Below are 14,293 nucleotides of genomic sequence, written 5' to 3'. Positions count from 1 at the left end.
GTTTTTAGAGCTTTTGTTTGCTGCCCTGGGCTCCTGCTGGGAGCAAGGGCGGGATAAATAAAATAATAAATAAATAAATAAATCACAGCCATTTAATTACTGGATTCCTTCAGTAACATGGTGCCTCACAGGGGTTATGCAATCTGTCATTTATCATTCACTTGTTACAAAGAACACATCTGCCGGTATAAGTACATTCTTAAATCACAAGTTTTTGCCTATTAGTGAATATGCGTCTAAACAGAATCACGGAATCATAGAATAGTAGCATTGGAAGGGACCCATAAGGCCATAGAGTCAGGGATCTGACTCCATATGAGGCAGCTTCCTATGTTCTTATAATGTGGGCCAGCGTCATGGCAAGTTTCCTTTCCCCTTTTTGCCTGCAGTACTGGGATAGGTCTCAACCTCACTGTGTTTTTCAAACCAGAAAAACATTGCAGATCTGTGTTTCTGGCTTGGAAAGTGCCAGAAAAAACTTTATTTTTTGGGGGTAGGGGGTGGGATATAAGAAACAAAGGTTTGTGAAAACTGAACTAAAAAAAGCAAGCACTGAAAGAATGGTATTATCTCAACGATTAGAAGAAGCAGGAAGTGACAGATTGTTAGAATGTTACTGTTGCTGCATGTGTTTTCTACTATACATACTAACAACTAATTCAAATTTGTTCTGTCCATTCTTTTTGTCTGCCATCTCTGCCACCATTTTCAGAACATAAAAAGTCATGTTACAAAGAAACTCAAAAGGATTCCAGCTGCAATTCCTGGCCTCTGAGATATTATATACCTGCACATTCGGGATGCACAATTACAAATGACTGGGAGCTCTTGCACAGCAAACCCACTTCCCCAAAAGATCAGACTTTTTGTGATAAGGAAAGCGACAGGAAAATGCACTGCAAAGTGCTTGCTTTGACACAACATCATCTAACATCTCTGCAAACAAACCAGAATGAATTATCAATAAAGAGGTCGCCTGGAAGCGCTCACCATTCACTGATTCGGGGTGGGACCATAGCTCAGCAGAGCACATGCTTTGGATCCAGAAGATCCCAGACTCAATTCCTGAAAACTCCAGTTAAAAGAATTTGGTAGGAGAGCAACGGGGAGATTTCCTCCCAAACCCGAGGAGCCACTGCCAACAAGAACAGACATTACCGAAGCCAGATGGACCAACAGTCTTGACCAGTGTCCTGTCTCCAAAGGTATATTCCCACCTCCTATTTTACTTTGGAGGAGGATTTGTAATGCATTTCTCATGTCTTCATCAGTGACTTTGGGGAAGGGCAGTACAGCTCAGTGGTAGAACTTCTGCCTTGAGTACAGAAGGTCCCAGGTTCAATCCCTGGCATCTCCAAGTAGGCCTGGGAGAGACCCATGCCTGAAACACTAGAGATCCACTGCCTGTCTGTGGAAAATCCTGGCCTGAGATGGACCAGGGATCTGACTCCATATGAGGCAGCTTCCTATGTTCTTATAATGTGGACCAGATGGTCAACTCCTTTGTCAGAACACCAGCAGAAAATTTAAATAATTACCTTCTGGCTTTGGGGGCATAGGCATGACTAGATCTTTCCCTCCTCATCACACCCCAGTTCTGAGAATCTATGCCTGCAATGACTCTGATGCAGCCCTTTCCATTCTCCTTGCTCTGGAGAGAGGGACAATCCAAATTGAAATCCTGACATCACTGCGTATGCTGTTGGGACAGGAAAGGCAAAACATTCAAGGAGGGAAATACATGACCTCAAAACCAAGGGCAGGGAACGTTTTGGTCCTCCAGATTTTGCGTGATTATTATTTATTTATTTACTCATTCACTTTCTTTAAAAGATGTCCTGCCTTTCTTTCACCGTGGAACCCAAGGCTGCTTACATGCGATTCCCATGTAGGTTTCTCATCCAGGCATTGACCAGATCCAGACCTGCATAACTTCACCAAGGTGGTGGCCTCATGTGCCTTCAGACCATACCCTGAGACTACAACTCCCATCACTCCTGACCCTGATGGCTGGAGCTGATGGGAATTGGTAACAATAAGAGCTGTTCAGACGTGGAATAGGCTGCCTTGGGAGGCTGTGGGCTCTCCTTCTCTGGAGGTATTTATACAGAGGCTGGATGGCCAGCTGTCACATCTGCTCTAGTTTTGTATTGCATTTGAATTGGAAACTCAAGATAAAAGAATGATGCGCAGAGCAATCTAATACATGTAAATCCCATTGTGTTCAATAAGGGTCCATCCCTAGTAAATGTAATTAGAATCCTATACCCCACTTACTTAGGAGTAAGTCCCATTGAATTCAAATGGGACTTGCTTCCAATTACACAACTATAGGGTTGTACTGGCATGCAGTTAAGCTTAAACATTTCCGGACCCTGTCCTAGACTGAAGAAACGGTTATGGAAAGAGTAATGAATGCCATAGGGCTTACTTCCAAGAAAATATGGATAACATCATGAAGAAACAGTGTGGTGTAGCAGTTAGAGTGCTGGGACCCTACTCCCAAAAAAGTAAGGGGTCTAAGACCCTCTGAGACACCAGACGACTATACCCCTGGGTAAAAGGGACAGTGGCTTAGAGGATACAACATAGCAGAGGTTCAGACCAGACTAATTCCACCCCATCCCAGTCAGCTGGCACCTCTCAAAACTGGCAGTAACCATAGGCTCCTTTATATACCTACCAACTAAGATTTCACTCCAACTGACGAAGTGGGCCGGAGTCCATGAAAGTGTATGCTGTATTAAAGTTTTTTAAACGCCACAAAACTCTTGATTGTTTTCACTTCCATAAGGCATTTTCAAAACAGTGATTTGTAAATGGGGACATATAGAACTATTTCATTACCAAAAAAAGAAAAAAGAAAGCCAGGAAGAGTTTCTCTCTGGCACTGAAAGCTTTGGGTTTGGTTTCTTTCTGTTAGCAGGCATATATTTATTTATTTATTTGAATGTTTGTAAACCGCCAGCTCATTAAAAATATTGTCGTGGTGTACAATAAACTCATCATAGCATCATAAAATTCTAAAATCACAAAATGCAGAACAAATAACCAATCCCGAATCAAGTGAATTCTCTAAAAATGCTAGGCGTACGAGAAACATTTTCAGAGGGTGATGAAATATCAGGATCGTAGATGGTTTCAATAGGAACGGTGTTCCAAAGTACTGACACCGTTATGCTAAAAGCCTTGGTTCACATAGAAACTAAATGAGTAACAGATAACTGTGGGACCGTCTCAGGAGGCCTCTCCAGATGATCACAGTGATCTGGCTGGCGTATAAGGGACAAGGCAAACCTTCAGGAAACTTGGTCCCAGGCTCTTTATACATGAACAGTAACATCTTGAATTTAGGTTGGCAATAGGAACACAGGAAGCTGCCTTATACTGAGTCAGATCATTGGTCTATCTAGCTCTTTATTGTCTGCACCAACCGGCAATGGCTGTCTTGGGTTCCAGGCAGCAGTCTGTTCAAGCCGGACTTGGAGAAGCTGGGAATTGAACTTGGGACCTTCTGTATGCAAGCAGATGCACTACCACTGAGCTACAGCCCTGCCTCCTTACTTGTATACTAGTAATATACTAGTAGCCAATGCACAGTTTTCAGCACCAGTGTGATATGCTGATAGGGAGCTGTTCTGGCCAAAACCTGGCCTGTAACATTGTGCACTAACTACAGCTTCCGAATCAACCTCAAGGGTAGACCCTTGAGGAGCACATTATAATAGTCTAATCTAGAAATTACTAATGCCTGTACCACTGTGGCCAGGCGATCGCTGTCCAGGAATGGCCACAGCTGGTATACCAGCCAAAGCTGGGAACAAGCACTTCTAGTCATGGGCCACATCCACACCATACATTTAAAGCATTTATACCACGAAGGGACATAACAACAACAGTAATGGCTTCCCCCAAAGAATCCTGGGAACTGTTGTTTGTTAAGGATGCTGGGAACTGTAGCCCTGTGAGGGGTAAACTATAGCTCCCATTATCCTCGAAAGACCTTATCCAAGTCTGCATCTGTGATGGAATTGATTTTTAAGATGTTTTTAAAGTGTTTTTAAAAAGGTGTTTTGTTTTAATATGTTTTGAAGGATGTTTAGTTGTAATATATTTTAAAGTCTATTTTTATGATGTTTTAGAGTGTTTTTAGTGCTTTTGTTTGCCGCCCTGGGCTCCTACTAGGAGGAAGGGCAGGATATAAATCTAATAAATAATTAAATAAAATAATAAATAACAAACGACAGTTCCCAGGATTCTTTGGGGGAAGCCATGTGCTTTAATCAGTGTATGGTGTGGAGGTGACCTCAGTCACTGGGGACAACTAGCTGTGCCTCCAGTGACAGTGGTGGCTCTAAGAGTATTCCCAAGCTACAAACGTGCTTCCTAAGGGAGGGTGCAACCCTGTCAAGTATAGGCAAACTGCCAGTTTCCCAAACTTGGAAACCTCAGCGCTCTCCCACAGGGTTTCCATCTTACCAGGATTCAGCTTCAGTTTATGACATAACTACTGTAGTATACAGATCTTGTGTAAGCGAGGCAGTCACAAACCTCAGAGAGATTGCCAAAGATGTTTGATGGGTTTGGCTTCAGATGACATCAAAAGCAACTGAGGAAGGCTCATTTGCAGCAGACTGGGACTTGTTCTTGCTTGCATAATAGTTACATAATGTTTTGTGGCTTCAGTTGTCTTAGAAACATTGAAGTTCCCTTTCCAAAGACAAAAAGTCAAGCTTTCAGGGATCATCTCACGCACAGCACCAGCATCTCCCAGGGTTAAGGTAACTCTGAAGAGAGAGATCTTAGAAAATGGAGGATGAAGAGGGATACATGAGAATACAAGCAGGATCGAGAGAGACCTACACACAACCTGCTCCCCCAAAGGCACAAGGTATGGACTTAAACTGGGTCACTGTAGCCTTTAGCTGGCTAGCAAGTAATGCAAATGGAGTAAGTCCAGTACAGGATGTTTAATTTCTTGCCAAAGTTGCTGTTATTAGGAGAGAGTATGTGTGGTGTAGTGGTCAGGGTGTTGGACTAAGACTTGGGAGGGATATAGAATTATAGAATAGTGGAGTTGCCAGGCCCAACCTCCAAGAGGTCTTCTGTATCTTTAAAAGTTGTGCAGGGGGAAGGGAGAATTCCACCTTGTGGTTTTTCCCATTACAGGGTTACAAGAACACCTGCTCTTGGCTGACCTTCTCTTCTCCTAAAGATACAGGATCAGTCTCAGGGATTGAACCTGGTAATCCTAGGAGGGACCCAAAACACAGTATGGCTGGCTTACTACATATTGAAGTAAATGAAGGAATACATATTACCATCTAAAGAAGGGGGGCCTAAAACCATTAAGTCTGAACTCAGAGTCTAAAATTACTTAGCTCCACCACTGAATCTACTTCAAAAGGTGGCTGTGAGGCTACAAGCTATGTATGCTGCCCTGAGCACTTCGAAGGAATGGCAGGATAAAAATTGTTTCCTTTTTTCAAAAGAAGTGGTGAGATTATAAACCAGCAGTGATTAGGAAAGAGGCATGGTCATGCTGATCACACTTCCTGCTTTCCCCATCCAGTGAGGAAATGCACCCAATTACACAAGAACGGAAAACTATTTTGACAGTCTGTCATGCCCAACATTAGTCACATTCATTCATGGTATTGATTGCTCATAAGAAGAGCCCTGCTGGATCAGGCCAAAGGCCTGTGTAGCCCAGCATCTTGCACTAGCCAACCAGATACCTATGGGAAGCTTGCAAGCTGGACCTGAGTGCAACAGCCACTCGCCCTACTTGCAAATTCCTAACAACTTGAAATTCTCAGAGGTCTACTGCCTCTGACAGTGGAGTTAGAACATAGCCATCATGGCTAGTAAGCACTGATAGCTTTATCTTCCATGAATCTGGCCCTTCTTTTGATGATAATGAATGATAATAGGATTATAATGATTTCAGAGTGTGCCAGTCTTCTTCACCCTGGTGCCCTCCAGACTACAAGTCCTATGATCCCTGCCCACGGGCCATGCTGGCTGGGGCTGATGGGAGTTGGAGTTCAAAATATTTGGGGGACACCAGGTGGAGGAAGGCTAATTCAAGCTTCTTAGCAAATGCTTTACACGGTTATAAAGACAAACGAATGGACAATAGGATAATTGACTCTAGCCTAATTTGAAATTAAGCAATCCCACTTTAACTTTAAATGGCACCCATGACCTCGTGCAAGATGTATGTGTTGGGGAACCACTTGGGAGCAGTGACCATAGTGCTATTAAATTAAACAAACATGTAAGTGGCCAACTGGCAAGAAAATCCGACACAGTCACATTTGACTTCCAAAGAGGAAGCTTCCCCAAATGAGGGGATTGGTAAAAAGAAAGTTGAAAGGCAAAGTCCAGGGGGTCAAATCACCCCAAAATGCTTGGGAGTTGTTTAAAGACACAATATTAGAAGCTCAGCTGTAGTGTATACTACAGACCAGGAAAGGTACCACCAAGGCCAAGAGGATGTTGGTGTGGTTAATGAGCAGAGTCAAAGAAGCTATAAGAGGCAAGCAGACTTCCTTCAAAAATGGATGTCTTGTCCAAATGAGTAGAATAAAAAGGAACACAAATTCTGGCAAAAGAAATGCAAGAAGACAATAAGGGATGCTTACAAAATAAATTTGAGGAGCACATTGCTAAAAACATAAAAACCAACAAGAAAAAAATCTTTAAATACCTTCAAGGCAGGAGACCATCTAGGGAGGCGATTGGACCGTTGGATGAGAATGAGTCAAAGGTGTGCTAAAGCAGGATAAGAAGATTGCAGAGAAGCTAAATGAATTATTTGCATCTGTCTTCACAGTGGAGGATATAGGACAGATCCCTGTGCCTGGACTAACTTTTACAGGAAAGGAGTCTGAGGAACTGAGGCAAATAGCAGTGACAAGAGATGAAGTTCTAGACTTAATAGACAAAATAAAACTGACAAATCACCAGGTCTGGATGGCATCCACCCAAGAATTCTCAAAAGAACTCAGATGTGAGATAGCTGGTCTTCTAACAAAAATATGTAACTTGTCCTTCAGATCCACCTCCGTACCCAAGGACTGGAAAGTGGCCAATATAATGCTAATCTTTAAAAGGGATCCAGGGGGGGATCCTGGAAATTATAGGCCGGTTAGCTTAATGTCTGTCCAGAGAAAACTGCTAGAAAGTATTGTTAACGATAAAAGCACCAAGCATATAGAAGAGCAAGCCTTGCAAAGCAGAACCTGCATGGCTTCTACAAGGGTAAATCCTTTTTCACCAACTTATTAGAGTTCTTTGAGAGTGTCAACAAGAATATAGATAGAGGTTGACATAGTGTACTTGGACTTTCAAAAAGCTTTTTACAAGACACCTCCCCAAAGATTCCTGAGTAAGCTTAGTAGTCATGGAATAAGAGAAGTCCTCTTGTGGATCAGGAACTAGCTAGGAGACAGAAAGCAGAAAACAGGAATAAATGGACAGTTCTCCCAATGGAGGGATATAGAAAATGGAGTTCCCCAAGGATCGGTACTGGGATCTGTGCTTTTTAACTTGTTCATAAATTATCTAGAGTTAGGGGTGAGAAGTGAGATGGCCAAGCTTGTTGAAGATACTAAATTGTTCAGGGTTGCGGTAAAATGGCAAATGAAATTCAATGTAAACAAGTGTAATTAAATTCAGTGTAAACAAGTGCAACATATTGGAGCAAAACTTCTTAATTTCACTTATATGCTCATGAGGTCTGAGCTGGCAGTGACTGACCAGGAACAAGACCTTGAGGTCATAGTGGATAGCTTGATAAGGATGTCAATTCAGCACGAGGCAGCTGTGAAAAAGGCAAATTCCATTCTAAGGATCATTTGGAAAGGTCCTGAAAATAAAACTGCTGACATCAAAATGCCGTTGTATAAAGTTATGATGCAGCCGCATATGGAATACTGTGTACAGTTCTGGTCGCCTCACCTCAAAAAATATATTGTAGAATTAGAAAAGGTTTAGAAAAGGGCAACCAAAATGATCAGGGGGTTGGAGTGACTGCCCTATGAGGAAAGGCTGCAAAATTTGGGGCTTTTTAATTTACAAAAAGATGAGTAAGAGATGACATGCTAGAAGTGCATAAAATTATGCATGGCACGGAGAAAGATAGTTTTTTTTCCTCTCTCATAACACTAGAACTCATGGACATCCAGTGAAGCTGAATGTTGGGAGATTCAGGACAGACAAAAGAAAGCACTTCACACTGGGCATAGTTGAACTATGGAATTAGCTCCTACAAGAGGTAATGATGGATTTAAAAGAGGATTAGACAGATTCATGGAGGAAAAGGCTATCAGTGGCTACTAACCATGATGGCTCTGCTCTGCCTCCATGAGGCAGCATGCCTCCAAATACCAGTTGCTAGAAACCAGAGGAGGGGGTAGTGCTCTTTGCACCCAGGTGCACACTTGCTGGTTTCCCATGGGCGGCTGATTGGCCACTGTGAAGAAGGGTGATGGACTAGATGGGGCCACTGGCCTGATCCAGCAGGCTCTTCTTACTTTCTTATTTTCCCCACCCAGAATCTTGAGCCCTGTGCATTTCACATACAATTTGTCTGCAGAAGCTTCTCACAGCAGGAAAAGACATGTTATTATCCTCTGCTGATTACCGAAAATCCAGGGGTAGGAAACCTCAGGCCCAGGGGCTGAATGTGGCCCTCCAGGCCTCTCTAGCTGGCCCTCAAAACTCTAGCCAAGCCATACTTCCTCCCCAGGCCACAGCCATCATGTCCCTGGTATGCCAAAGACATACATCCCCTGACTTGCCAACAAAAAAGGGTGGCTCTTCTATGATAAAACTTGCCATAGTCATTATGAGACATAAAAGTATTACCTCAATAAATGATCTTCACTTGTGTTTGCAGTTTCATTCCTAAGTACATCTGAGGGCCTTTTGCACCCTCTCAAATGGTGTCCCGAAAAGTCCCTTTTCCAGAAAATCGAGTGCAAAGATCTTGTAGCATAGCAGTCGGACACATGAGCTCGAAGTCTCTGGTTCAAATCTCAGTTTCAGCTCTGAAATCGTTGAAGAACAGAAGAAGAGCCTGCTGAATCAGGCCAATGGCCCTTCTAGGACAGCATCCTGTTCTCACAGTGGATAACCATTTGCCTGTGGGAAGCCCACAAGCAGGACCTGAGTGCAAGAGCACTCTGCCCTCCTACAGTTGCCAGCAATTAGTATTCGGAAGCATGCTGCCTCTGCCTATGGAGGCAGAGCACACAGCCTTCATGCCTAGTTGCCATTGATAGCTTTATCCATCACTGCCTCCTGTGGGAGCAAATTCCATAGTTTAACTATGCGCTGTATGAAGAAGGACTTTCTTTTGCTTGACCAGACAATGCCATGCCTGGTGTCAAGGAGGCAAAACAATCCTATATATTAATACTGAATTCATTCTTCTGGGGGGGGGGATCCTTGTGTAACAAAAATGGCATCATTCATGCATAAGACGCAGGTATCAGCAAGTTTGCAAAGTAGAAGAAATCTTTTCTTTGGGGGGAGGAATCCCTAATGGGCGGAAACCCAAAAACAAGCCAATGAAGATGAGCATGCTCCCTCAGTGGGCACAGAATGCTGATGGACTTTTGGATGGAGGAGTGATGGTGGAATGAAATAGTCTGAAAGAGGGCATGACTGGCTGGAACCCTGTGTGGAAACGCTCCATGCTGCAACATTTTGTTGCAGGTCCCACTTCTACTTTTCATCCATTCAAAATTGCTATTGTTGCACCTTCCTGATGAAACTTAAAACTCCACAGAATCTTCTTCAAAATGCTGGAAAATCACGCTGGGGGGCTTACTGGCAGGAAGCATCGCTCTGAACGTGGGCCTAACCGCTTTTCTGCTAGGTAGGTTTCTGCTGTTTTTTTAAATATATTGTGGCGGTTTTGCCTGGCTGAAATATGTCCTTGAAGTCAGATGATACTGCTTGCTTGTCTGGATGAAGGAGAGAGAGGGGGGTGTTGAGTAAGTGCCGATTGTGCAAAAGTAAAATTTACATTGATTGCTCTGCCTACTTTTGCCTCTGGCCCTGCCCACTACTGGCATGTGGCCCCCAGAAGGTAGCCCCCAAAGTCATGCAACCGTCAGGCTGAAAAAAGTCCCTTTCCCTGTCATATGTCTTAAGTGGGACCCTGACACCTCAAAATACAGCTGGCAAAGCTTTTCCCTTCGCAGCGCTAGTTGTCAAAAAACAGATATCATTTTAAGAGACGGATGCAAAATGTAAGTGACCAAATCTACAGGAAAACCATTATGTCACTCTTAAGAATTTTTGAAAGCAGCCTGTTCTCTTGCCCATAGCCTAACAGGTTAATTCTTGATTTAGTATCTGGTATTTCCAGATATTTTATTTATTGTTGACTTTATTGTTTTTGTGTTAATACATCACTGTGAGTACTTCTAATGGAACAGTGATGAATTTTGAAGGAATGAGGGTGCTGCACTAACCTCAGGCATAAGGCAGGTGTGGCATTCTGCACTAGGGGATGTCCACGCCAAGAAAGTGCTTTACCTGTTGATTTTCATCCTGTCATGGAAAAGTTATAACATTACAGCAAAATGGTGGCATGAAAAGCTGTCAAACTGAAAACGGGAGATCACATCCCATCTGCCTCTTTTAACCGAGGATCTTGCCACAGCATTTTGTGTCTCCTCTGTTGCCTTTGCCCATTCTCCGCTCCTGCCTGGTGAAGGAGGCATGAATCTCATTTGGCTACAGCAGAGGGGAGAGGGTGAACTGAAGCTGTGGCAACTAACCCTTCACCACTGTGGGGCAGACAGTTGTGATCTCCAGGTTGCAACCCAGTGACCTTAACCCTATGTAACCCCTACCCCCATCTATCCACCAGATGTTTTTGGAGTCCAACTGCAATCAGTCCCAGCCATAGGTCAGAGAAAGAACTGCTGCTTTGCATGCAGAATGTTCCAGGTTCAGTCCCCCATATCTCCAGGTAGAATGTCCCCTGCCTGAAACCCTGGGGAGCTTCTACCAATCGGTATAGAGCACAGACAATACTGCGATAGATGGGCCAATGGCCTGACTTGGTATAAGACAGTTTCCTGTGTGCCTGACAGTCAGGGCTGATGGGAACCCAAGGACATCTGGAAGGCCAGAGGTTCATCATCCCTGCCTTAACCTGAGCTGTTTTGAAAGTTTTCCAGAGACGTGTGCAAGATGGTTCCTCCCCATTGCCTTTGGCCAATTCATGCGACTGGGTCCCAGGAAGTTCAACAGGTAATTTAAACTCTTTCTTTTAGTTGGCTTCTTGAATAATCCTCCACCACAGCAGCTTCCGCTGTTCAATCTAATTAACCCAGACTACAAAGCAGAGTAGAGGCATGGTGCGTTGCGCAAAGGGGATTACAGAGCAAATAATTCTGTACGACTTATTTGCCTGCGCAATGCAAGTGAGCAAAGTTGCTCACCCCAGATTCAGAATCACTGTCCTGTTACTGCCAGGCCTGAATGCCAGACCTTTTACAGAAGGCTTAAATGTGGCCCTTCATGCTTCTCTGTCTGGCCCTCAGGACTCTCCCCAGGCCACACCCCTCTCTGTTCCTGATTGGTGCATCCCCTCCATTGTTTTTGCCTTGCTGGAATGGGTCCTTGAACTGCAGTAATGCCTCTTTGCTTGCTTGGAGGGAGAATGGAGAGAGGTTTGTGCAGAAACCTCTTGTGCGCGGCTGGAATGTCGTCTTCTGTAGTCACATCCATCAGAAGATTCATCACATGGGAATGTGACCCCAGGGCTGAAAACTGTTCCTCACCCCTGCAGGATGTAAAGCTTCTCCTTTCACTATTACATCAGTGTGGTGTAGTGGGTAGAGTGTTGGACTAGGTCCTGGGAGACCAGGGTTTGAAACCCCACACAGCCATGAAGCTCGCTGGGCGACCTCGGGCCAGTCACTGCCTCTTGGCTAACCTAACTCACAGGGTTGTTGTGGAGACTAAATGAAGAGGGGGAGAACCATGTATGCCACCTTGAGCTCCTTGGAGAAAAGGTGGGATATAAATGTTGTTGTTGTTATTATTAATAATAATAATAATTTGTGATGGGGCAAGCTACAACAGGAAAAAAAATCTTCCTCATATACCAACCCAAGATGGAGATGTTTTGTCAAATTCTGGAAGTAGGGCTGGAATCTACCATCATATGCTCTGATATTTTTCTTTTTTTCTTGCAGCCAGTGTGACTCTGGATCCAAAGACTGCTCATCGGCGGCTTGTCCTGTCCAGAGATCGGAAAAGCGTGAGCTGGGGACAGGAGGAGCAGAACATTCCAAACAACACCGAGAGATTTGATAAGCGGGTTTGGGTGCTGGGCCAGGACGGATTCACCACCGGGAAACACTGCTGGGAAGTTGAAGTGAAGGGCAAGGGGGAATGGGCTGTGGGGGTTGCCAAGGAGTCTGTGAAGAGAAAAGGGTTACCGGACTTTAGCACCACCGAAGGCATCTGGGGGATAGGAGAATATTGGGGGGCTGGAAACTACCTGGCTTTCACCTCCCCACAACACACACGGCTTCAACTTGACAAAAGGCCACAGAGGATCCGCGTGTTTCTGGACTACATCGCACAGCAGGTGGATTTTTTCAACCCTGAAACCAAGGTTTCACTCTACACTTTCAATTCAGCTGCTTTTTCTGGGGAAAGGGTCTACCCTTGGTTCCGTGTGTGGAACGGGACTGAACTTGTACTACATCCCTGAGACGCTGGAATCAGCACAAAAGTAATCTCTCTCTAGAGCATTCTAGACTCTATGACCCTGGAGGACTTACCTGATGTTTCTCCTTATCACCTTTAAATGTTTTTTGATGGTTTTAAATTGTTTTTTAGATGGCCTTTAATTGTTTTTGATGGTTTTAATTGTTTTTAATAAATAGGTTTTGTTTTATTTTAAATTCTATTGTTTTAACATGTTCATGTTTGCCACCCTGGGCTCCTTGGATACACATTTAAAAAATAATAATCTCCTCCAAAATAGAGGCCTGGACTGGAGGTTCCAATATAGTTAACTCTCTATCATGACAAGCAAGCTCTCTCTCTCTCTCTTTTTAACAAAACCAGAGAAGCAAACAGGCGCTTTGTGTAACTTGGGTCATGCGAACTTCCCTCCTATATTTTGGGAAATGAGACACATTTTAATTATTTAGGGGAGCAAAAAGTATAGACATTCCTCATTCAGGAAACATGTCTCTTTAGTACCTTTGAAGGTTCACCTCTTTGGTTGGGCTGCTTCTGAATATCAGTTGCTGGGAATCTCAGGGTGGGAGAGCGGCTGGTTCTGTTTGCGGGCTTCCCAGAGGCATCTGGTTGACCACTGTGAGAACAGGATGCTGGACTAGGTGGGCCACTGGCCTGATCCAGCAGGGCTCTTCTTAAGGTGGGAGGGGTGTGCAAGAAGCAGACACAGTGGGCCTGACTGAGAGGACCTAGGAGCCACATCTGGCCAGCAGTTTCCTACCTTTGATGTAAAGATCCTCATGAACCACTGGTCTGATCTTGCAGGGCACTTCTCATGTCCTTCATTGGAAATGGACACTGCCCTTCCCCCCCTCCCCACTGTTACCTTTCGGGTCTCCGCTTTTTGAAGTTTCCTAGCTGCTCCCCTTGATGAGAGACTGAAATCGTGCAGCCTGCAAGCATTCATACAGTGGTTTGATTGGGGCTGCCTTTGAACAGGATGATGTGGGACAGCCAGGGAACGCTGCTTTTCCTTTGGGCTGCTTGCTCGAGTGAAAGAACTGCCGGCACCATGCCATTTGATTTTATTTCCAGAAACATCAGATAGCTTCATATCATTTGTGAAACACACGAAACATTGCTTGCAAGGTAAGGAAGAAGGGAATGCACAGGCCTTGGACTCATTTTACTGCCCTTTCTGATCTTCTCCTTCTTATCTGAGTCACTAACTAGCTTCAAAAGGGAGAAATCTCGAGAGGAAGAAAGGCCACTGCTACAACTCTGACAACTTAACACACAGCATGCTAAGTTCTACAGAACACCGAAATGACAACACATCAGAGGTGGCTCATCTGTGGCTTTGTAGAGGTTATTGGACGCCAACTCCCATTTGACCCAACCACCAAGGCCAATGGCCAGGAAAGATGGGACCCGTAGTCCAACAATAGCAGAGGGCCCACATGTTAGCCATGGTTGTTCTACATTAGGCAGACAAGAACAGGTAGAGTGTGTGTGGGGTGGTGGTGGAGGAGAGGGCCAGGCCATGATAGCAAAAAGGTAATAGCTC

The 14,293-nt window shown here is 44.3% G+C and overlaps 2 protein-coding genes across 2 annotated transcripts in view; both read left to right on the top strand.

The window, feature by feature from the left end:
• Nucleotides 1-14,293, top strand: part of LOC133381018 (galectin-1-like) — a 149,763-nt gene that overhangs the window by 70,042 nt on the left and 65,428 nt on the right. The window lies entirely within an intron of this gene.
• Nucleotides 946-12,944, top strand: LOC133381016 (E3 ubiquitin-protein ligase TRIM7-like). Its single transcript, XM_061619374.1, has 5 exons — nucleotides 946-1,205; nucleotides 4,687-4,891; nucleotides 9,800-9,889; nucleotides 11,197-11,277; nucleotides 12,228-12,944. Exons 2-5 carry the CDS (start codon nucleotides 4,810-4,812, stop codon nucleotides 12,749-12,751), a joined length of 777 nt encoding a protein of 258 aa, XP_061475358.1. The 5' UTR covers nucleotides 946-1,205; nucleotides 4,687-4,809; the 3' UTR covers nucleotides 12,752-12,944.

This window comes from Rhineura floridana, chromosome 3, assembly GCF_030035675.1.
Source record: "Rhineura floridana isolate rRhiFlo1 chromosome 3, rRhiFlo1.hap2, whole genome shotgun sequence".
NCBI lineage: Eukaryota > Metazoa > Chordata > Lepidosauria > Squamata > Rhineuridae > Rhineura > Rhineura floridana.
Note: the sequence above shows the minus strand (reverse complement) of the source record. Positions and strands in the feature narration are given on the sequence as shown.

What these genes read in the sequence shown, in the direction of transcription:
- LOC133381016 (XM_061619374.1), top strand. Translation starts at nt 4,810, where the DNA reads ATGGAGGATGAAGAGGGATACATGAGAATACAAGCAGGATCGAGAGAG. An exon ending in TGCTCCCCCAAAGGCACAAG is followed by an intron (nt 4,892 to 9,799) that starts GTATGGACTTAA and finishes AAAACTCCACAG; the next exon opens with AATCTTCTTCAAAATGCTGG. An exon ending in CCTAACCGCTTTTCTGCTAG is followed by an intron (nt 9,890 to 11,196) that starts GTAGGTTTCTGC and finishes CTGTTTTGAAAG; the next exon opens with TTTTCCAGAGACGTGTGCAA.